General features: G+C 39.9%; 1 protein-coding gene and 1 long non-coding RNA gene across 5 annotated transcripts in view; both read right to left on the bottom strand.

The window, feature by feature from the left end:
- Positions 1 to 19516, bottom strand: part of cblb (Cbl proto-oncogene B, E3 ubiquitin protein ligase) — a 154301-nt gene extending 134785 nt beyond the window's left edge. The window contains exons 1-4 of one of the 4 annotated variants that reach the window (XM_040012759.1): positions 19398 to 19516; positions 17141 to 17311; positions 15273 to 15523; positions 2801 to 2947 (exon numbers count right to left, since the gene is read on the bottom strand). In XM_040012759.1, coding sequence (XP_039868693.1) covers positions 2801 to 2947; positions 15273 to 15523; positions 17141 to 17308 — 566 coding nt within the window. In that variant the 5' untranslated portion in view covers positions 17309 to 17311; positions 19398 to 19516. Of the gene's footprint in view, positions 1 to 2800; positions 2948 to 15272; positions 15524 to 17140; positions 17312 to 17938; positions 19213 to 19397 lie in introns of those variants that run through there. The other 3 variants (XM_040012749.1, XM_040012769.1, XM_040012777.1) reach the window with 3 other exon arrangements.
- Positions 19517 to 21796: 2280 nt separating this feature from the next.
- Positions 21797 to 23129, bottom strand: LOC120722028. Its single transcript, XR_005693318.1, has 3 exons — positions 22899 to 23129; positions 22558 to 22735; positions 21797 to 22167 (listed from the first exon to the last, which is right to left on the bottom strand). It is a non-coding gene; the product is annotated as an uncharacterized LOC120722028 (long non-coding RNA).
- Positions 23130 to 25426: the final 2297 nt, after the last annotated feature.

Genomic DNA, 25426 nt, shown 5'->3' with positions numbered 1-25426 from the left:
ATGGATGCATTAGGGCATGTGGACTCAGGAGTCAAGAGAACGATGCACTGACTTTCCTATAAGTAGATGACCCACTGAGGCATATCATGTTTCTCATTAAAACAAAGTAACTACAGACCATTTCATATGGCCTGCATTTGTATAGTGCTTTTCTAGTCCCTAAGGACCCCAAAGCGCTTCACACTACATTCAGTCATTCACCCATTCACACACACATTCACACACTGGCGATGGCAAGCTACATTGTAGCCACAGCTGCCCTGGGGCGCACTGACAGAGGCGAGGCTGCCGGACACTGGCGCCACCGGGCCCTGACCACCACCATTTCATATACCTCCAACAGCTTCCTATCTGACACAGTTGGCTAATTTGGCTAATAGTGGCCATTGTGATGTTTTCTGCTTAAATTTATGAATGTTTATTTATAGTGAGCATCAGCATCAGCTTCCTTACAATATAAACAGTAAATTCATCTGAAAGACATTATGTGCAGTTAGCCTCAAGCAAAGTCCTGACATCTCAATCTTCTCTCAGAATGGGTAACAAGTGTGACCCTTTGACTGATTAAAGGGCTATACCTCAGCTTCGGTTTGCAACAATCTAATAATCTAACAGATTATACTATACTTAGTTTCTAAGGTGGCTCTGAACACAGTGTAGGATGAGCAGAGAGAATTCAACTACATTGAAAAAAACACATTGTCTTAGAGATAATTATGAGGTTTTACAGAATCAAAATAAAGCAGTGATAGTGCATCCAGTAGCAATTTATATCTCTCTACACAAGTGGATTTTTTTTAACATGACATTTTTCATAACAAACACTTTAATTCACTATTATACTGAATTACATATATTGTGTAATGTATTGAAATGATAGGAACAGGATCTTCTAATATTCTCAAAATTCCAAGAATATCACAAAATAAGTTTTGCATTTTTTATGCAAATAAAAAAAACATCCAAGAGATTTAGCTCTTTTTTATGAGGAAGGTATATGAGCAAAACATATTCTTTTAAGACATTTGTAAAATCATGGAAAATACTAGCCAAAAATGTCCTCCTGATAAAACTGAAAAGAATTAGAAACTGCTTCACAAGGAAGTAACCATTACCCTACTGCAGACTTTTGTCAGTATGAATGGAAAATGGTTATGATCTGAAATGATATGCTTAATGAAAAATACTGCTAAATTACTCTTTCTCGTTTGGCTCTCGGCGAAGGCAGTTGCACTTTTCTCCTCTCCTCCTTCCCCTTATCTTCCCTGCTTAGCCTCTTGTGTCCTTGTCTTGTCTCATGTGTATTATTTTCCCTGGAACACTCTCTCACAGTCTGTTCTCTAAAACCTAAAAGAGAATTATGGATTTGATCAACTGGTCTCTGAATGCTATTGACACCCTTTTCTCAACGAGAAGTCTGGGCTTGGGAGAGCCAGAGTGCCCTGGAGGGACTTTCCCTGCCGGGAACACAATGGACGGGTGGCAGAAATGGAGGATCATGTGCCTGGCGGGACTGTCGATCGAGGACGCTGAAGATATCTACCTATTCGGAACCATGATAACAAGGTTCTTGCTGATCGGAGCTGGCTTGGCCCTGGCTTATTGGAGAATTAAGAAAGCGGAACCAGCTGTTCAAACCCCCCCAAGGCTGCCCGCTGGGATTGAAACGATGGGACGAGGCGTGACTTCTCAGAATTGGCTCACTGAGTGCAGCATGGTTAAGACCTTGGAGAAGCTTACGGCTGCCGTGAATACTCAGAATATATTGGATTACATCAAGGGGAAGTTCCCTCAGAATAACACCTGTGAGCGAAAGTTGGATTACATCGTGGAACAGCTCACTGCAGTCGTGAGTTCTCAGAATCGGCTCTCTGAGCACAAGAATGACAAGACCACGGAGTGCAAGTTTGACAACATCATGGAGAAGCTTGCGGCTCTCCAACGGGAGAGTGAGAGACCAGTGTTGGAGTGTTAAAGAACAGCTTTAAAATTCTCATGAGTTGTTCGCATAAAAGAAAAATCAACAACATCAACATGATAATGCGGATATACCCTCGGCGCCAGCTGTGGGCTTAAGGCTGGAGCCGAACAAAAACTCCCTGATAACGACTGTGTTTTGACTGTTCCTTCCCATTATAAGGCCACCTGGGTTGGCTGGTAGACTGTTTACTTAGCCTGGTAGGGTGAAGGACAGGATGGCTGCTGTGTTGCCTGGGATTACTCCTCATCCCCTACCCAACCCTGTTGCTGGTCACGTGCTCTGTAATGTTGTACTGTGGACATTTATGTGCTTTCTGTGCAGAGGAGTTTTTTTGTTTCCTGTTCTCATGCTGTCCTCCTGTAGCCCAGCATGAGTAGAAGTCTCTTTTTTTCCTCTTGTACTTTCCCATTGTAGTGTACATTTCAGTGTTTTTTTTTCTGTAATGCAACCGTTCTCTGACTTGTATCCCCATGTGATGTCTGTGTTGTGTGTGTAAGGTTGGGGGGCGGGTTCATTCCACTGCAGGGCAACATGCCACTGCATGTGGCGAATAAACTTTGAACTTGAACTTGAAATTTAGCACCAGTGTGGAATTTGACTAACTTTTAGCTAGCCAGCTCTAGAATAGGCTTGGTACATTTGTAGTGGTGTTTTACTACTTTTTACCATTACACGTTAAAAGTGATGGTGTTGATTATTTAATGGAATATGTCATTCCCAACTATTTGTGTGCATGTCCAATTTGGACAAGTGAATAACATACACAACTATCAAAAAACAAACAAACAACAACAAAAATAATACTGAGGTGACACTTACTTTTCACCAAAAAATCTCCTCCAGAAGTCAGCAGCATCAGCTTTGGTAATCCTGAACGTGTCTCCTTGGAATTGTCCTCCAGGGAAGATTGCCTTGATTTCTGCCAGCATATGACTGAAGATCAGAGACAGCTTGGTCAGGTTCCTCCTGCAGAGGCCAGAAAACAGGAAACTTCTGATTTGCTGGTAATAGCTGGTCAAATCAGACATTTCGAACACTCTCTTAGACCAACATATGCTAGAACACAGTTTATAGATAATTTAATGTTGGATTTCCTTTAAAAATGTTAACTATAATATGAACTACATGAGCACATTAGAAAACAAACTGGCTTAAATAACGACTACAGAAGGATCTCTGTGCTATATCACACAACATATCACATCTATCACACACTAGATAAAACTGAACTTAAAAAAAAAAAACAGACATATTATAACACTTAAGGATGTGTGGGCATAGGATGTGAGAACACATTTTTCTCAGGGTTAGGGTTAGGGTTAGGGATCTCATGATCTGATAATGATAAATGTGACAAATGCAGAGCCAGTGTTTTATTTTGCACAGTTATTTATGCAGCCTAAAATCCAATAGCATATTGCCACTTATTTTCTGAGTGTACAAAAAGGGTGATAATGTTAGTGCTTTGTAAAAGGAAAGTAAATTTGTTCTTATTCACAAAAACTAACCAGTATAGACAGGTACATTTCCTTCTTTTGAAAGCAAAAACCAGACAATCATAAATGTGACATAGAAAGATTCATCAGTCAAATAAACCACTGACTTGTTGATCCAGAAGACCCTCTATGGAATGGATTCATGTCATTTGTTTTTGAATTACAGTGGGGCAAAAAAGTATTTAGTCAGCCACCGATTGTGCAAGTTCCCCCACTTAAAATGATGACAGAGGTCAGTAATTTGCACCAGAGGTACACTTCAACTGTGAGAGACAGAATGTGAAAAAAAAATCCACGAATTCACATGGTAGGATTTGTAAAGAATTTATTCGTAAATCAGGGTGGAAAATAAGTATTTGGTCACCTCAAACAAGGAAAATCTCTGGCTCTCACAGACCTGTAACGTCTTCTGTAAGAAGCTTTTCTGTCCCCCACTCGTTACCTGTATGAATGGCACCTGTTTGAACTCATCATCTGTATAAAAGACACCTGTCCACAGCCTCAAACAGTCAGACTCCAAACTCCGCCATGGCCAAGACCAAAGAGCTTTCGAAGGACACCAGGAAAAGTATTGTAGACCTGCACCAGACTGGGAAGAGTGAATCTACAATAGGCAAGCAGCTTGGTGTGAAAAAATCAACTGTGGGAGCAATCATCAGAAAATGGAAGACATACAAGACCACTGATAATCTCCCTCGATCTGGGGCTCCACGCAAGATCTCATCCCGTGGGGTCAAAATGATCATGAGAACGGTGAGCAAAGATCCCAGAACCACACGGGGGGACCTGGTGAATGACCTGCAGAGAGCTGGGACCAAAGTAACAAAGGTCACCATCAGTAACACACTACAACGGCAGGGAATCAAATCCCGCAGTGCCAGACGTGTTCCGCTGCTGAAGCCAGTGCATGTCCAGGCCCGTCTGAAGTTTGCCAGAGAGCACATGGATGATACAGCAGAGGATTGGGAGAATGTCATGTGGTCAGATGAAACCAAAGTAGAACTTTTTGGTATAAACTCAACTCGTCGTGTTTGGAGGAAGAAGAATACTGAGTTGCATCCCAAGAACACCATACCTACTGTGAAGCATGGGGGTGGAAACATCATGCTATGGGGCTGTTTTTCTGCCAAGGGGACAGGACGACTGATCCGTGTTAAGGACAGAATGAATGGGGCCATGTATCGTGAGATTTTGAGCCAGAACCTCCTTCCATCAGTGAGAACTTTGAAGATGAAACGAGGCTGGGTCTTCCAACATGACAATGATCCAAAACACACCGCCCGGGCAACAAAGGAGTGGCTCCGTAAGAAGCATTTGAAAGTCCTGGAGTGGCCTACCCAGTCTCCAGACCTCAACCCCATAGAAAATCTGTGGCGGGAGTTGAAAGTCCGTGTTGCTCGGCGACAGCCCCAAAACATCACTGCTCTCGAGAAGATCTGCATGGAGGAATGGGCCAAAATACCAGCTACTGTGTGTGCAAACCTGGTAAAGACCTATAGTAAACGTTTGACCTCTGTTATTGCCAACAAAGGTTATGTTACAAAGTATTGAGTTGTATTTTTGTTATTGACCAAATACTTATTTTCCACCCTGATTTACGAATAAATTCTTTACAAATCCTACCATGTGGATTCGTGGATTTTTTTTTCACATTCTGTCTCTCACAGTTGAAGTGTACCTCTGGTGCAAATTACTGACCTCTGTCATCATTTTAGGTGGGGGAACTTGCACAATCGGTGGCTGACTAAATACTTTTTTGCCCCACTGTACTGCATATGGACACTATCTACAAATTGCAACAAGTTTTTACACTTCCCAGGATGACTTAGAGCAAAGAAAACCTATGTGTGAGAAGCTGCTTCTTCAACAGAAAGATTGCACACTGTCACTTTGTTGCCTGCTACTATTACTTCCTATTAGACCCTGGTTAAAACCAACAGATGGCATAGCTATACTTTCAACTTTCAAATGGTCATAACCCCAAATGTCAATCAAAGAAAATCCTGTTTATTTGAACAATTATATTTGACGTTATATTCCATCTTTGCTATGAGGAAGGGCAAAAATGAAACTTAGTAACTTCCCAAACACTATCATAAGAGATTTAGCTTTACATGTGATTTTTTTCCCATCAGATGAGTTTTAATATTGTTGTCTTGTACAATTCGCCATCACACACATATTATTTTATGATCAACAACTGATGACTATAATATGAACTGGTTGACAAAAATTGAAAATGGCAATGTCAAAATTTTATTTCAAACAAATAATCAAAGGACTTAAAAGAGCCACTAAAACAGTAGAACCCTAATTGATGTCTTACCAATAAAATGGGTCAGATGACAAACACATCATCTATTAACTGTAATGTAAACACAACATGCAAATATTAATTGGAATCCCCTTATAGAAATAGATAACCAGGATTTGTGTTGTGATTGCATTACTACTTTAAAGTGGACATAAAACACTACACATATTGGGGCTCTTTTTATCTAATTGCTATCATTTTAATTGATGCCCACTCATGGTAAATGATGGTAAACTGTTGTTATGTTATTCAGCCATGTTCAGAAACACTACAAATCCGTTATGCACAACGTGCATCACTCATACACTGCATCACACTTTTTGGATGTTAATTTGTCCTATTTAACCACAGTTTAGTGTTTTTCTTCACTGTCTGTTTGGAGTATAAAATGTAAGATTAACTTGATATCTGAGTGTCTCTTAGTCTCCTATATTAGCTAGTTAGTCTAGTTTTTTTTTTTTTTTTTGGGGGGGGGGGTTTGCCTTGTTTAGTTGACTAAGAAATCAGTTGCCATGAACAGTTACACGTCAATCAGAGCTGTAGTCAATTTGATAAATTATACAATAATTTTACAATTATTCATAATATTTTTCAACTTTTTCTTTATTTCTGATTTAATTTTGGAATGTTTGCCCATCTACTGGTTTTCTCCATTTCCTTGGAAATTGAATAAAGTATTTGGGTAATATTAGGTTAAAGTGGGAAAGGTGAGCATCAGTATTCTGTGGTAGCGTTCCACTTCAGTTGGTCTGCATGTGTATGAGCATGTGAGTGTGCTTGTGTGTATGCCTGCACTGAAAAAAAGTAATTTCATGCTTCTTTGGTTACCATTAGGCCTCTAATCAACCAAGGGCCAACCAAAATAACTTCTCATTGGGATGCAAAGGAAAAGACCACACATCCTTGTGGGGGAGGGCTCTGCTCTTAAGTACCCCCAAACAAACAGAAAAAGCAGCATGTATTCTGCGCTATATAATGTATGCATGGATACATGGATACATTCTTTGGATGTAAATTTTCTCCCTGCTTACAGCATCACCCCACTTTAATGCTCAGTGCAAAGTACAAGACAGATATATGGTCAGTCTCTCATGTGTCCTTGCCATGATCTGTGCTATCAGTCTGTAATCTGCCTCATCTGACAAGCTGCCCATGAAAGGCAGCCTAGGGCTAATTTATTCAGCATGTCTAGGGTAGCATGGCCAGAAACTGCTGGCTGACTTATGTAATTTTTTGATTGTTCTGTTATAAGCAACACATAATTGAAATCATACTAAACAGCTTTTCAACATGTTAAATAAAAAGATCAATTTCAGATTCCCCATAAATAAAATACAGCAAAGTCACAAATTTGCTTACACAGTTGCTATCACACTGTTGTGCTGACAAGTGCACTCCAGCTGCTCAACTGCTCACTATCTCAATTTCTACTGGCTTCCTGCCATCTCAACAATTTGTCTCCATCACAAACGGCTTCCTCTAACTCACTATGACATTGTAGACTTGCTTTAAATGTCAGGGTCACTATAACAGAAGTCTCTAAATAATAAATGAATTGTTCATTAAAAGTAATATGGTAAGGACCATACAGTTGTGCTGTATTCAATATTCAGTCTTGAGTATTTACTTTCATCCTGGATAAATGTATTACCATTTCTCCAACATCATGTACTGGTATTCAAAAGCTTCATTTGAATCATTTTTAGGCTCTTATGAATGATGATGAAAGCTATTATTATCAATTCATAAATGTAACATTTCCTATCATACTGGGAACAGTATTCTATTAAAAGGGTGATGTAAGAAAGATGTTTCTAGATTTATTAATAAAAAGCATTCTCTTTTCTGCAATTAAGGGTTGTCTGTGGTTGATGATAACTATGATTATAAAGTCTGGATGTTAAAGGGTAGAGCAATCAACTGGAAAACGTGGTCTGGCATTGTAGGGCCAATGCTGGGTTTGACAGCACACTTTTGGGGAGAGATTTCCTCGACCATTTCCTTCACACTGTCCCCCAGCTGCATCCGTTCAGTAGAGCCCCCCAGTCAATACCAGTCATTACAGTGTCCCCCGGTCGCATCCGTTCGATAGTGATCCCCAGTCAGTAAGAGTCGCTACAGTGTTCCCTGGTTGCATATGTTCGGTAGTGACCCTCAGTCAATACCAGTCTCTACAGTATCCTCCGGTCACATCCATTCGGCAGTGACCCCTAGTAAATACCAGTCACAAGCAAGCATTGCTATGGTTAAAAGCTTTGAAGATGCTGCAGTTTAAAGCTTGTCTGCCACAGCCCCTGTCTCTCGTGTACCTCAATGCTCATAGCTGAGTGTCCCGCAGAAGCTTGGAAAGAAAGCGTCTGGAGTTCTTTAAGTTTCCTCGAAGATGTTTCACCTCAAGGAAACTTAAAGAAGTCCACATGCTTTTCTTTCTAAGCGAAGACTACAATGAGCTGGATGACTGCGAACCTTCACAGATATATAACTCATGAAGTAGAACTGGATGTAGAACAGGAGGTAGAGCTAATTCACAATTTGAAGGTTGGTGGTTCAATCCCTGGTTTCCAAAGTATCCTTGTGCAAGTTGCTCAATTCATTGGAGTGTGAATGTATATGACTGTTAGGCCAGCACTTAGAAAAGTGCCTGTGTCAACGGGTGAATGAAGCACGGTGTATAAAGCACTTTGAGTGCTCCAGTAGAGTAGAAAGGCACCATTTAAAGGCTACATTTCCCATTTACAGCTGGGGGATGTGGACAAAAGAAATAAATGGGCCCTTTGGACCCAAATGACTCAATCCAAGCTTTTATCCAACAGTGGAGGGGCTGTTCTTTTTTCTTCATGTGTGTTTGAAGGGTGGGGGCATAATACTGCAGGTCAAAGCACATTGATATAAACCCTTAGTCAGAAGGCAGTGAGTAAACCTCTCAAAATAGCTTTCCAGTCCTTTGTATGTATGTACTCTCACAAACACACATACATTTATGCTGAGACTTATTCCTACCCAGGTTCTACTTTGTGGAAGCTTACTCAGGCTCAGACCTTCCATGGGAACATGTGACATCATCAGTTCAAAGGACTGCTCACTATGACACATCAACAAGCGTAATAAAAATCCTTCTGCAGAAGTACATTCCAGATCAAGCCTATACATGTTAGTTGCAGAAATACAGTACTGTGCAAAAGGTTTTAGGCAGGTGTGAAAAAATTCAGTAAACAAAGAATGCTTTCAGGAATATATGATTGTTGTAATGTTTGTTTATTTTTATCAATTTACAAAATGCAAAGTGAGTGAACAAAAATTTAAATCAAATCAATATTTGGCGTTACTGCCTTTAGCCTTCAAATAAGCATTAGTTCTTATAGTACAATTGCACAAAGTCAGGGATTTTGTAGGCCAAACTCTGCTACCAAGTTGAGGTTGTGAAAGACAGTTTCATGTCATGGCAAGATTGAGCACAGCAACAAGGCACAAAGTAGTTATACTGCAACAGCAAGGTCTCTCCCAGACAAAGATTTCAAAGCAGACTGGGGTTTCAAGATGTGCTGTTCAAGCTCTTTTGAGGAGGCATAAAGAAACGGGCAATGTAAAGGATCATAAACACAAGTGGTCGGTCAAGGAAACTTACTGCAGCAGTGCTTACAGTGGGGCAAAAAAGTATTTAGTCAGCCACCGATTGTGCAAGTTCCCCCACCTAAAATGATGACAGAGGTCAGTAATTTGCACCAGAGGTACACTTCAACTGTGAGAGACAGAATGTGAAAAAAAAATCCATGAATCCACATGGTAGGATTTGTAAAGAATTTATTCATAAATCAGGGTGGAAAATAAGTATTTGGTCAATAACAAAAATACAACTCAATACTTTGTAACATAACCTTTGTTGGCAATAACAGAGGTCAAACGTTTACTATAGGTCTTTACCAGGTTTGCGCACACAGTAGCTGGTATTTTGGCCCATTCCTCCATGCAGATCTTCTCGAGAGCAGTGATGTTTTGGGGCTGTCGCCGAGCAACACGGACTTTCAACTCCCGCCACAGATTTTCTATGGGGTTGAGGTCTGGAGACTGGCTAGGCCACTCCAGGACTTTCAAATGCTTCTTACGGAGCCACTCCTTTGTTGCCCGGGCGGTGTGTTTTGGATCATTGTCATGTTGGAAGACCCAGCCTCGTTTCATCTTCAAAGTTCTCACTGATGGAAGGAGGTTTTGGCTCAAAATCTCACGATACATGGCCCCATTCATTCTGTCCTTAACACGGATCAGTCGTCCTGTCCCCTTGGCAGAAAAACAGCCCCATAGCATGATGATTCCACCCCCATGCTTCACAGTAGGTATGGTGTTCTTGGGATGCAACTCAGTATTCTTCTTCCTCCAAACACGACGAGTTGAGTTTATACCAAAAAGTTCTACTTTGGTTTCATCTGACCACATGACATTCTCCCAATCCTCTGCTGTATCATCCATGTGCTCTCTGGCAAACTTCAGACGGGCCTGGACATGCACTGGCTTCAGCAGCGGAACACGTCTGGCACTGCGGGATTTGATTCCCTGCCGTTGTAGTGTGTTACTGATGGTGACCTTTGTTACTTTGGTCCCAGCTCTCTGCAGGTCATTCACCAGGTCCCCCCGTGTGGTTCTGGGATCTTTGCTCACCGTTCTCATGATCATTTTGACCCCACGGGATGAGATCTTGCGTGGAGCCCCAGATCGAGGGAGATTATCAGTGGTCTTGTATGTCTTCCATTTTCTGATGATTGCTCCCACAGTTGATTTTTTCACACCAAGCTGCTTGCCTATTGTAGATTCACTCTTCCCAGTCTGGTGCAGGTCTACAATACTTTTCCTGGTGTCCTTCGAAAGCTCTTTGGTCTTGGCCATGGCGGAGTTTGGAGTCTGACTGTTTGAGGCTGTGGACAGGTGTCTTTTATACAGATGATGAGTTCAAACAGGTGCCATTCATACAGGTAACGAGTGGGGGACAGAAAAGCTTCTTACAGAAGACGTTACAGGTCTGTGAGAGCCAGAGATTTTCCTTGTTTGAGGTGACCAAATACTTATTTTCCAACCTAATTTACGAATAAATTCTTTACAAATCCTACCATGTGAATTCATGGATTTTTTTTTCACATTCAGTCTCTCACAGTTGAAATGTACCTCTGGTGCAAATTACTGACCTCTGTCATCATTTTAAGTGGGGGAACTTGCACAATCGGTGGCTGACTAAATACTTTTTTGCCCCACTGTATTACCCTTTGAAATCAGAAGATGTCCAGCAGTGCCATAAGCTCAGAACTGGCAAAAGACAGTGGGACATTCCATCTAATGTCTGGAGAAGTCTGGCCAGAAGTGGTCTTTATGGAAGAGTTGCAGCCAAAAAGCCATGCCTTTGACGTAGAAACAAGGCCAAGTGACTCAAGTATGCACGTAAACATAGGAAATGGGGGTGCAGAAAAATGGCAGTAGGTGCTCTGGACTGATGAGTCAAAATTAGAAATATTTGGCTGTAGCAGAAGGCAGTTTGTTTGTTGAAGGGCTGGAGAGCGGTGCAATAATGAGTGTCTGCAGGCAACAGTGAAGCATGGTGGAGGTTCCTTGAACGTTTGGGATGCATTTCTGCAAATGGAGTTGGAGATTTGGTCAGGATTAATGGTGTTCTCAATGCTGAGAAATACAGGCAGATATTTCTCCATCATGCAATACCATCAGGGAAGTGTATGATTGGCCCCAAATTTATTCTGCAGCAGGACAATGATCCCAAACATACAGTCGAAGCCATTAAGAACTATCTTCAGTGTAAAGAAGAACAAGAAGGCCTGGAAGTGATAGTATGGCCCCCACAGAGCCCTGATTTTAACATCATCGATGGTGTCAGAGATTACATGAAAAGACAAAAGGATGTTAGGAAGCCTACATCCACAGAAGACCTGTGGTTAGTTCTCCAAGATTTTTGGAACAACCTGCCAGCCGAGTTCCTTCAAAAACTGTGTGCAACTGTACCTAAAAGAAGGCAAAGGGTGGTCACACCAAATATTGATTTGATTTAGATTTCTCTTTTGTTCATTCACTGCATTTTGTTGATTGATAAAAATAAATGATTAACACTTCCATTTCTGAAAGCATTCTTTGTTTACAGCATTTTTTTTTTTACACCTGCCTAAAACTTTTGCACAGTACAGTAAAAGCATGCCCATTCTCATGAACAAATTAAAAGAAATAACTGATACAGTGAATATCAAATTAAACAAAGAAAAATGGACTATGCTTTTCTTTTCCGTCTATACTTTTATTCTCTCTTTTCTTTACCCTCAACTCTCAACTAGCCACAGAAGATAACTGCCCCATGCTAAGCCTATTTTTGGAGAGGATCACTTCCCTTCCTATTAAATAAAATTTTTTCTTGGCAGTTTGCTGAGTGGTCATATGCTAAAAATATAAACAGTCCTTGCTAATGCTCTTTTGAGATTTTAATAATCTTAACACCTTAACTATTCTGGTATAAAATGTCACAGAAATATAGGCTACATAAAAATGTATATGAGAGTACAAAAGTATGTGGTGTAGTATGTGAACTATCAAATGAGGATCACAGAAGAAAAAAAGTTGTTTCAGCATAAGCTGAAGCAACCTTCAGCAAGATCAGGAAAAAAAATCTTTTTTAGCAGAGCTAATTTACTGCAACTTTGTTTTACGGCTCAGTTTTAGCAAATGACATTTTATATAATAAATTTATCATTTTCAGCATTGAATTATGAAACCACTCATGTTTGTCAGTGTCATTTTAGGCTGTTTGATGGGCTCTTTTCTAAAAAGGGTTTACCCTTGCTTAAGAATGACATCATCTGCTTTGGGCATTAACTGCCAATGGGCAGGACAAATAGAGAGAGTCACTAAAGTACTATGGTGTCAAAGATTTGTACTACAAAGTAAAAAATTGAAAAGGAAGAGGTTAACTTGCTCAATTAAATAAAACAGCCATGAGTCTGTTTCTAATGAGAGGCTCAAATTTAATACAAAAGAGACTGCAGATCATTCTTAAACTTTTAGAAATGCTCTTCTTCACATAACCTTCACAGATGTGTGCTTGAACGTACTTCTCCAGTTTAAAACACAATTACTCAAACAGACATAAGCAAAGACACAGACACCCTGTCTCTCAGTCTTTTGTAGGATGAAAGAGAGCCTCTTGCCTGTATGTTTAAGAGTCTACTTTCTCACGATATGAATAAAAAGATGTATGAATAAACTCGGACTATATATTTACAACTACATATATTTTCACACTGTTCTAGCTAGGGTCTATTTAAACATTGTATGCTAGTGAAATTGAGTTGCTTATGTTAAAAGAGTCATTGCTAGACAGCAAAAAAGGATGCATGTAATTTTGAAACTGTTTGCCATTCTTTCAATGTGTCAGCAGAACATCCACTTGAGAACATTGAGAAGAGTTGATGAATAATGCCCCTATCATTTTCCAGTTTCACATCTTTAACATCTATGTATAGTATTTGTGAAAATATTTTGAAAAGTATTTGCTGATATGTAAATATCAGGATGTACTTTCTCCCTAATAATCACTGGTATAGGTTCCAAAATTCAACTATGGGAAAAACTGCTGGAACACTTCTCACTTAGTCTGGTTTAACAGGCATCCTGCAACATATGCATATAATGTAAAAGCTCAACCTCATGTTGTAACTGCAAAAGCTATTTGATATAACCGGAAATCAATTTGATTAACACAGAAATCAAACCCTGCAACTGGTTCAACTGTTCTTTTAGACTTCATTGAAGCAGAAGGAATCATCACGAACCCACACACACCGCATGACTCTTTGCTTTATGCAAATGAAAACAGCTATGTTAAAAGTCTAGAAATACTGACTCATACAACATCATGTAACTACCAAGAATGTACTAAATAGCTAAATAATTTGTCAGGTGATTCAGATATGACATTTATAAATCTTCACACGTGAAATATATGTTTCTATGGTTTCTTCTTTACCATATTGCAACAGCAACATATAGTTTTTATAGTAAACACTGTGTTTTACTGCAATAAATTAAGCCTATACAATCAGAGGCAATAAGAGAATAAAAGTAAGAAAAAAAGAGAGAAAGAGTTTCACACATACAGATCAAAAAGGGTGCTGGATGCTTCTTCAGCTGAGATAAAAAGGAAATATATGAAGCGGATGTAAAGTGTGTGGGGATTTTCCCTCTGAAGCTCTGCGCATAGCTATCAGAAAGGGCTCCTGAGAATTACTGGAGCCTTACACATTTAAATTACCTATTGCAAAAACAGTTTTTAAATGACATAAATCATTTAGTTTTTATACCTGTTGACTCATAGCAAGAAGTTTCTGGAATTGAATACACCATCTGGCTGGGCCTTCTGTATATGTTACACGACAGGCTTGCATTTGAAAAAAATCAGAATTTCATATCAAATCTTTGCAATGCGCAAGATGTGTAGTGGCATTTATCCTTAGATAGTTTGGGAAGAAAGTCAGTCAGAAGGGCTGTCTGGACATCAGTAAAAAAGAATAAAGTAAAAAAATCAGTAAAAAAAAATGTAATATATGTGTGTTTTATTAAGCTCCAATATGGACTGCAGAGTACAGTGAAGCAGTGCACCTTGAAAACAGATGAAATTGCAGCAGAGACTCTCTGCATAGTTACTTTTTGGATTATACGACTACTTTGCAACTCGGACCATGGAAAGAATGTGAAGTGTTCTTCCTGTAACTCTGCAATGGGTAAAGTTTTCACAGAGAATCATCTTCATTCTGCTATCACAGTATTTCAGCTGTCTAACCAGCCATGTACAGTTACAAATATCTATCATCACGATGTGGCTGAGATTAAAAAAAAAACAACTTAAAGTTGTCAAGATCATTCCAACATATTTTTCAGATGAATCAACCTGCAACTTAATATTGAGCGTTATGACAAAGAGCAGGAGTTGGTGTGTTGAAGTACTTATGGAAACTTTTGACTTTCACAGTTGTAATTGCAAGTGTGACACATATGAGTTGGTTGTAAGAGGCTGGAAAACTGAGCTATTAAGATTTTAAGAAAATGTTATTTAGATAACATTTAAGGGTGAATGGTAAGACATGTAAGTCATGTTGTCTCTGTGACTATGGTTATCATGAGTAAAACAAAAAGAGAGCACCGTCTCGTACAGTATTCAAAAAGGAAACTGACATCTGAGGGCATCAAGGAGCATCTGCTGTGCATATCTAGCCAAATGTACACAAATATATATAGCTTTGGAATGAAGTGGCCAGAACAGAGTGTACCTCCAAAAAGCTTGTAATTTTTAAATCTGAAACAAAACTGTTAATTATTATTGTTCCTATTCTGTCTGAGAGACATCATAGGATAGCTACTTCTCTTAAAGCAGTCTTCCAGAGAAAACCAAGAAAACCTGTGTTAACATAAAACACAAAAGCCAGGAAATATCCCGTCGTCATACCTGTCCTGTGACTGCTCCTCGTACATCCTCTCTCTTCCCTCTTTGAAGAGCCGGATAGCTCGTTTGGATTTCTTCATAAGGCTATCAATGTAGATTTTAAAGTAATCATTCTCACTAAGCTGTATGATCATCTGGTTCTCTTCATATTTGCCTAGTATGACCCGCAGGTGTTGGTAGGCATCAGGTAAAATATCCAGGATATATGGTGGACTGTTTTTCAGTTGGAGTCTGGGATTTTGGCAGAGCCGCACCTGTTGCAAAGGAATTAATCAATAAATGAAAAATCAATGTTTTCTCAATGCACATCAAATTTTCTCCTGCCACTCTACCTGAGCCGCTGTGGCAGCATGAGAGGAACAACAGGAACAATATTATGCATATACTAGTTTCATTATGTAACTCAGGTATGTATATGACGGATTTTGATAAGGACTTTTGTAAATAAATGTAGTTCTAAAGGTTCTATTGAGATGAAATTCTCACCAGATGTCGGTAAACCCATCCAGCCCACATATGCAAAGAAATCAAACCACAGATGTCTCTTAATTAAGTTGTGTGTAATAATGATAAACAACACAGGGAAAAAGTATTGAACACATGAAGAAAGGGAGGTGCAAAAATACATGGAAAGCCTGACACCAGCTAAACTCTATCAGTAATTAGAAAGCCATCCTGCCAATTAATGCAAATTGATATCAACTGCTTCAGCTGTTTTATGGACAAAATTTCTAGGTGTAGCTAAGTAAGGGAAGGTTTCCACTTAAGTGGTCTCCACTCATCTCTGCTTTTTGCAGAGGATGTGGTTCATTTGGTTTCATCATTTGGTGGCTTGTTCACAAGTGAGGGGAGTGGAGAATGGGAAAGCAATAGGTGGATTGGTACTGTGGCAGCAGTGATGCCGTCATGGTCAAAAGGGAGCTGAGCGTGAAAATTGAGCTCTTGATTTAGTGGTCGATCTACATCCCTACCTTCACCAATGGTCACGAGCTCTGGGGGGTGACTGAAAAAACAAGATTGCGGACACAACCAGCAGAAATGAACTTTCTCTGAAGGGTGGCTGGACTCTCCCTTAGTGATAGGGTGAGGAGATAGACAATCCGGGAGAAGCTGAGAGTAGAGCATCTAGGCCCTGTAGCAGACCCAGGACACGCTGGAGAGATTATATCTCTCAACTGCCTTAGTGTTCCCCCAGACAAGCTAGAGGAGTTGGTTCTAGGGAGAGGGATATCTGGGCTTCTCTGCTTAGGCTGCTGACCACATGGATAAGTGGAGGAAATTGGACAGATGGATAGATAGACTGATGGTTCAGTCCCAACTGATGCCCTATTAAAAGCTGTCTCATTACCAAGGTTTCACACAAGAAATATCTTGTGATGGGTAAACCACTGAGTGCTCTCAAGACCTATGGAACTTTATTGTTGCAAGAAACACAATGATGGCATTGTTTACAGAAGAATTTCTAAACTATTGAAGATTCCAGTGAGCACTGTTTGGGCTATAATTCAGAGGAGTGAAAACAACTATCAGAAGAGTTGTCCAAGAGCCAAGGACCATTTGTGAAGAGGTACAGAAAGGCTTGGAATCAGCAGGTATAAGTGTTTTAAAGAAGATATTAAGTAATAATCTCAAATGCCATGGCCTGTATGGATGCTCATGATCCAAGACTCCATTGCTGAAGAAAAAGCATGTTGAAGTGCGTTTAAAGTTTGCTGAACAACATTTAGACAAGTCTGTGAGGATACAGTCTGGTCAGATGGGAACAAAATTGAACTTCTTGGATAACATAATATATACCATGTTTGGATGTCAAAAGGCACTGCATATCACTTTAGAAGCACTGATGGCCAAGGTCATTTCTCAAGACTTACAACTTTATCCATGAGTTTCCAAGTTTTTTCTACAGTCCTCCGGTCAGCAACTGCTTGTTTGGGTGGCCCCACTGCATCCTGGATGGCATCAATGATGCCTAAAATTCGCCCCTTACTTCTATTTGGTCCACGTCCACCAGGATATCGACTACTGAGAGCAGTTGCCATTTCCTACAATCACACAGAATTTGTACTATCAAAACATTAAATGGCATGAAAACATTTGAAAAAAAAAAAAGTAAATTTCTAATAGAAAAAAAAAATCAGCTAAAACAGTTACAGTTGTTATTTTTTCATTAATATGCTTTCAGACAGAGAGAATGATGAGAGAATATGCACAGCCTATATAAGATGTTTATTATACCAAGCTTCTTCTTAGTTCCCCCCCCCCCCCCCCCACTTCTCTTTGGTCCTGGACTTGTCAGTTAAACCCCTGCAATATAGGTTTTAGTGTCTTTCCTGATGAGTGCATGTCACCTGATTTGCATGTTAATTTTACACATCCAGAACTTTAACTGCAAAATTAAGCTGCACAAAATAAGCTGCCTATTATATTCCGTCCTCTTCCTTTGTGGTTTGATTAAGGATCAAGTTTTTACTTTGTGTGCAGTGATCTTGTCGTATGTTAACTTATTCGTTTTTCTGGTTTTCATGAACTACCTGTTATGAACGTAAGTTACCATATAACCACTGTTTCCGGGAGGCAGATTTTTCGTTTTAAGCGACTGTGACTGAGGTCACACAAGATTCTTACACTTATATAGACGGATGTTGGAGGGGAACAAAGTCCTAACTTACCAAATCACAGGGGAATGTCTGCTGGGATCCCTACTGAATTCGGTCCACATCCAACACAAAAACAAGAACTATCCCAGAGTCCAAAGCTGAAAAAAATGGGCATGAAAAGTATCCAGCCTATATAGTTCTGTTATTTCACTATAAATCCTCAAAATTTATAATTGTCAAATAAGAGCAACTCCCTAGGAGTAGCCGGAGGAGCTGTATGAACCCGAGGCACAATACGTTTTGTACAACAAAATAGGTGTGAAGTTAAATGCTCTAAACATTATACTTCCAGTGGAACATTTCAAAATAAAGTGACGATTGATGAAATCATTTACATCTAGATTTTCAGCTCCGTGGTCAGCTTGTATTCGATTTTCTTTTAAATTAAAATCAACACCCAACAATCATGCTCTTTTAATAGACCAGTTGGACAAAGATGACGGCCAACAACAAGATGAATTTAAGGTGATTATGTCATCACTGTTTGTTGTAATCAAAGATAGGGCTGTTTGAGATTATGTAGAAATAATTTTGTCGACTTCTTTCCTTTTATTTTGGTCAATATAAGAATTAGACACTGTAGCCCATATTATTAACACTCAAAATAATAGATCACAGAACTATATCTCTTGATTAATTTATGATTATCGTTTCAAGTGGCAATGGTTAATCAGGATGTAGTCTTATGAAAAACTAAAGTAGTGCATAGCATAGCACTCGACCTCCCAGGCCCATCTCAGAGCTATGAAGACTCTATTCCTTTATAAATATTGCAAAATTGAATTTGACATATCTTACATTCAACACAAGATATGTAAATTTCCCAGCACAAATGTGTTTTGTTTAACTTTTGCCTTTATTTTCTAAATTGTCTTTTTGCTTTCGGTTGCTGGCTACATTCATCTTGTCTTTTTTGCGTCACACAAACGCAACTCATAGCGTAAAGTCTGTGCTTTTATTTTAGAGGTACAGTAGTCTAAGTTCCTGCATCGTTTTAGCCTTGTTCTGGAATCTTGCTACAACCACAACGTGACATGAGGGCCGCTCCCACTCCTTTCAGTCGGAACGAGCAGTGTTATACCGGAAGTGACAAGAGTGCTTGGGTGTGACAAGTGTGCGCCCTCAAATAAACGTGTTATTGAAGTTGTGTAGTAGTGATTACAGCATTTACATATAACTCCGCTGTGATTTGTTAGATCTTGATGGCTGATGTTCTTCCTGATACAACCACTGAGGACGTTGTCTTTATTCTGATGATCGAACCACGGATCTTCCCAGCAAACAAGGAAACCATCTGCAGCCCCCCAACCCCCCACACACCCACCCACTCAGTTCCCTAACCGTTGCGTCGTATAAGGGAGTTCTCTGGAAGTTAGAGAATCGGTTGCTGGTGGTAAAAATGACAGGTCGGTAATCGTTTTGCGAGCATTAATCGGACCTTCAAATTTACCGTTAAGGCGGCGGACCTCACCGTTCGGATTAACGCTGTCCTCGGTGTCCTACGAGGATAGCGCTGCTATTCTTTCACCGCCACCGTCCTCGGGAGAGTTCCAGCTGGCGCTGCTTCCGGGAAGTTGTGTTAACCGGTGTTAACAACGTAAAAAGACCATTGCACGCTAATAAATTTTAACAATGTTTAATTAACAGTGTCATATATTGGCAGCAACTGGCAGGGAGAAGCAAATCGCACCAACTCTAACTGCTATCTCTTTTTCCTTATTCATTGCCTATGGCAGTGCTTTTAATTATTAATACTACAAATAGCATCTGTCAGCAAGCATAACACAGGGAAAATCTTATGCAAAAATAAAATGTAATAAATGTGAGTGATGATTACAACATAAATTTTATATAGTCTTGATTTTGACAAGTGCAATCTGTATACTGTCTTAAACTGGTAAGGGTAAGTCTTGCACATGAGGATGAGGTATGAATTCTGTCAACTACTTTTAGATCAGATCAGAGAGACTTTATTTATCCCCAAGGGGCAATTAAGAGACAACAGAGCATCATGACCTTAAAGATAAGGACAGGGCATAAACAGACAATAAAAATGAGATAAAAAAAAAAATACTTAGAATATACAGTATATACACAGTTTTAAAATTAGAGAGACTAAATAAGTGAATAAATAACTATAAGTGACTAAGAGTGAATAAAGTGTCAGCAGTATAAAAAAGAGTAAAGAGAAGTTTATGTTTATGGGTGTGAGAAATGGTCCTATCGGCTGGAGTTAAAAAGCGGAGCAGCAGTGTCCCAGTAATCTTCCCCAAACTTAGGACACAGTTCCTATTCCCAACTGGAAGTGATATTTTTGGTTGAGTAATTGCCCAATGCAATAATGAAAGTATATATTCTTAATATGAGAGTCTTACTGTGAGGTTTCAATTAAAATAAGTCCTTCCATGAATGCTTGGGGGGCTGATTTGGAAACTGGGAAAATAGAGGCTGCACAGTATCTTATTTGAGAATAGCGGAATAAATGAAATGAGGGCAAATCGTACAAATAAGACATATCACTAAAAGTGTTGTCTTTGAAAAAATGATTTAAAAAACATTTTATACCATTTCTTGCACATATATGGAAGGAAGATTCCAAAGGAGATGGGGGAAAGAGATGATTGTTACACATTGGGGCCAGAGCAGAGGCAGAGACAGAATTAAGGTGTGGCCGGATTTGATACCATATTTTTAGACAGGGAATTGCAACAGGGTTATCTGTATATTGTCACAGGGAAACAGGAAGGGATGAAAATAATAATGGTGAAAGTGAGGTAGAGAGACATGATTGAGCCTCAAGGTAACACCAAGTAGCATGAGGATCCTGTTACCTTGGATCCTACCCTGTTAAAGTGAGGCTGAAATAAACTAGTAACATGGACAGTGTCATGGTGGACTGAACGGACTGAAGTGCAGACTCGAGGAAAAAGTGCAAAAGATTTATTACAGCAATAATAAAAAGTGATCCAAATGTAATATTGTATTTAACATGTGTTAAGTGAATCTGAAATTATTCGAGAGCTAAATTTTAAAGGATAAAATACAGTTTCAAAGCAAATGAATTCATTTTCAAACTATAACATTCAATTTCGGTTTAGTGATGATCATTTTCAAACCAATAAATTGAATTTCAAATTAGGCTAATTCATATTCAGTTTTTAAAAGCATTTATTCAAGTTACAAGTCACATTCAATCTGAGCAATTTAAATTTGAATTTAACTTATTCAAATTCAGTTTTTGATGGCACAGATTTCTGCCCATATCCACCTCACTTCCAGTCAGTGAAGGAAAACCTCTGGAGATGAAAGGCTTGAACACATCTATCTCTACTGCTGGCACCTTGTAAGACAATGGCTTACAAGGTGCCAGCACTGACACTGTACTGGCCCTACAGCAGACAAGTTTCTTATGTTTTGGGGCATTAAGTGGAGAATGTCCATGACCTGCGAGCCATACCTTCAGCCCCACCTGATACCTGCCCAGATAGCAAGGAAACATTGAAACACTGTTGAGTCAATATCAGGCTGTGTCACTGAATCAACGTTGAAGTGTGATATTGACCTAACGTCACTCTTGCACCCTTTTTTAACGTTGAAACAACGTCAGGTTTTGATGTTGAATCAATGTTGAAACCTGACATTGATTCAACGTTGTATTTTCTAATACTGTTGACATTGAAACAATGTCAGATTCTGATATTGAAACACTGTTGAGCTATGGTGTTGATTTTCCACCTCTTTCGCACAGTTGCTTTTTATTAAAACAACAGTTAAATCATGACTGGAAATCTACCTTTCTTTATAGGTATTTTAACCAATACTAAACTACTGCATCTTTCCATCAATACTTAAACCACCTAAACACATAATTGTACTTATTCCTCAAATTGGACAACCTTTATAAAAAAAAAAAAACCCAAATGTCTCACAATGTATCATGTCAATATTAATATCCTAAAATAAGAAAGCATTGCATGTGATGTAACAGAGAAAAAAAAAAAAAAAAAAAAAAAAAGGTCAATAGTCATGTTTCGTTTGCTAAATACTTTATTAAAAGACAGTTTCCTATTTACATGTATATGTTTCACAGAAGTTTGTAATTTTTTACTCCAGGATGGGGATGCATGATGTGCGTCCTGCACCACCCAAACGATCTGGGGCGTATCGGAGCCATTTCTGCACTGCTTGCGCAAAGACAAACTCGGACATAGAGTTTGCCCCTAACTGCTGCGTCAGGCCATCTAGGACAAAAATACACACACACACACACACACACACACAAACAACAAAAGTGAATTAGAGCACATGAATAAGCTCTTGTTAACTGTCTTCAGCGGGGAGAAAGTATGTAAACTCCTAGGCTGATAAACATGAAAGTCACCAGGCGTAAATCTGCAAACTGCCGCATTTGATTCCCAAAGAGCTATGAGCGGAAAAAGTGATAAGTCTTAGCATGGTGTGCCGTGTATCCTTTAAAACAAAATAAACATGGGGTCCTTGGGCTGTACAAACTACAACCCGTGGACTAAACAAGCCAAAGACCAAAGACTCCATCTCCAGATTAACCGGACATGAAAGTCTTGTTATTAAGAAAGACAAAGTAATATAGCAAAAAAAACGGTAAAACTTACCAAATATGCATTTGCAGAGCGCTGTATCTTTAAATGCCCTTTTTTGCTTTGTCTGGTCCTTGGTTTTTTTCCCTGCCCAGTTTAGTACCGAGGCCAGCTCGTTTGTAATGGCATAAGCCATTACACGGCGGACTCGCACCTCCAGTGTGGTCCTTCCAATCAAGGCAAAGCGTCTCACCTATAGACACATTTTAAGAGATGGAATTAGCGTGTCTCATGTCTTAAATGTGTATGCAAGTGCTTGTGTGTTTAATCAACAAGCCGTTGTTATGTATTTAAATCACATCTGACAGCTATTACACTTTATAGTTACAAAGTGTATATAACCTTTATATACTTACCATTGCCTTATTTGCCTCTTGTGATTGAAGAGCTGGCTCTGCATTGTTTAGCTCCTCAATGTTGTGCAAGGGCAAATCCAGAGGCAGTACCCCAGCATCTACCGATTCATTGCAGCCGGTATTGCGGATGGCTCTGACCTCCTCACGGAGTTCGTTAACAGCTCTCGTCAGGTCTGACAGAAAAAGATAATTTTTTTTTAAGTCTTTAAGAATACAGACAACTTGTCAAAAGACACCCGCCCCCATGGGGGCGGGTGTCCTGCGGCAGTTAGCATACTGGTGCTGGCGTTCGACTGAACTGAGAAGCCTTTCCAAGGCCTGTGCCCAGATGTGTTGGCATAGTTGCAAGTGGTACTGAAATTAGGGAACCGCCAGATCTATATCTGCCTCTGGGAAAAGCGGTGGTTGATATCCTAGGGGTGCTTCGAAAGGCGAGGGACCAGTAGCAGAGGCAGTGAGAGAATTGTGAGCAAGCTCTACCTATTTGAGATATGATGACCAGGTTTCCGGGTTGTGAGAGGTGATACAGCGGACACCGGATTCCAGTTCCTAATTCAGTCATTCAGTTAGGCTGTTGTTTTGGGGTTGATAACCAGAACTGAGACTGACCGGGTCCTGAGTGCCGAGCTCAAGGACTTCCAGACTTGCAAAATGAACTGGGGACCACAATCTGAAATTATTTCAAAAGGATAATTTGTCCAGAGCAATGACATGAGCTCATTTGGAAAACCTGTCAACTATGGTGAGTATTACAGTTCTGCCTGAGGATACGGGAAGGCCATTAACAAAATCCAGTGCAATCTGCGACCAGGGTCTGTGTTGGAGCAATCCGGTGGGGTGTCGATTATGGTGTTTATACAGGCACAGTTTGGCAGGCAGCTGCATAGCTCCTCAGATTCTTTTTTAGGGACTCCCACCAAAAGTGATGCGTGAATAATGAAATGGTTCTACTCACGCCAGGGTGGCAGGAGAATCTGGCGGTGTGGATCCAGTTGAGTATGGTGGCGAGGGTGGATGTGGGAAAGTACCATAGGTATTTGCTGCAGTAAATACTGTGGAACTGTGGATGGGCTCAAATGTGAATTAATAAACAGCAGAGGATACTTATTTTTGACAGTGATTTCATTCAGCCTCCGGAAATTTATACAGGGACAGAGTGTGCCGTCTTTTTTTGAGCCAAAAGATAAAATAAAATGTGAGTCTCCCGGGGGTTGCTTGACATGACCAGACAGACACGTTCGGTTGGATGGGTTATTATGGATGCATTATTACGCCAAACACTTGATTGTTCAGAGCGGTAACCGGGACAGGTGGGTTTAAAGGGATGAGTGATAGATGCAGTTGGTTCGCTAATTCCGTGTCTATGATGTTCTGTTCACCCTCTGAATCTAGAAGGGCCTGTAGTGACCAAGTGACCTGGTTTAGGCTAAGTTTTACTGGTAGCAATAACCAGGGTTTAGAAGAGGTCATGGATCTGCTATCCGTATCCCCAAATTTTACCGGCGGCCAGATCCTTTTGACCCAAATCCTTGAAAGAGGAGTCCCATGAGGCTAATTGATCCCTTATCTGATCATTCAGAGCTTGGAGGAAAACTCTCTAACAGTTTCTTAGCTGTGCTGCCCTCAGAGATGAGGTGAGAAAAGGTCTTTCTCAATTCCCCATGGAACTCATCATACAGGCAGGAAGAAATTGGGTTGAAGGAAAAATATGACTATAACCCATTAACTGACATATATTGACCTCACCGTGGCTCAGGGGGTTGGGAAGCGTATCTGTAACCGGAAGGTCGCCGGTTCGATCCCCGGGCTCTCTGTCCTGGTCGTTGTGTCCTTGGGCAAGACACTTTACCCTACTGCCTACTGGTATTGGCCAGAGGGGCCGATGGCGCGATATGGCAGCCTCGCTTCTGTCAGTCTGCCCCAGGGCAGCTGTGGCTACAACCGTAGCTTTTCTCCACCAGTGTGTGTGAATGCGAGAGTGAATGAATAGTGGCATTGTAAAGCGCTTTGGGTGCCTTGAAAAGCGCTATATAAAATCCAATCCATTATTATTATTATTTATTATATTTAAGGTTGTAGGACTTCTTTGAGCTGTCTTGTAAGAATGGGGTCTAATAGACATATTGATAATTTGAAGATAATTATCAAAAGTTAATTCAGAAAGCTCAGATGGTTATGAATATTTTTGCCTATTGTCTATCTTCTTCAATCACTAATAGTAAGATGTTACAAGCTTTTTTTTTTTAAAAAATAAATAAATAAATATAAATAAAGCAACAGATTTTTTTACTGGTTAAATAAAGACCTTTTAAATTAGTGAGACACAATTTTGTCTCCAGCTCACAGGTTATCTGTGGTTTGTGAGTTATACCAGGCAGAAGAGCACCTCTGATTTCAGGCTTTAGCCAAAGAATTCAGAGCCATACACAGTGAAGATATAACACTAACAAGATAATCAATCTCTGTTGGAGTAGAATTGATGTAGTGTCAGAAGGGGCCGAAATGCCAGTACGTGGGGTGGACCCAAA

This window comes from Simochromis diagramma, unplaced genomic scaffold (genome assembly GCF_900408965.1).
Source record: "Simochromis diagramma unplaced genomic scaffold, fSimDia1.1 OVJJ01000123.1, whole genome shotgun sequence".
Lineage (NCBI taxonomy): Eukaryota > Metazoa > Chordata > Actinopteri > Cichliformes > Cichlidae > Simochromis > Simochromis diagramma.
Note: the sequence above shows the minus strand (reverse complement) of the source record. Positions and strands in the feature narration are given on the sequence as shown.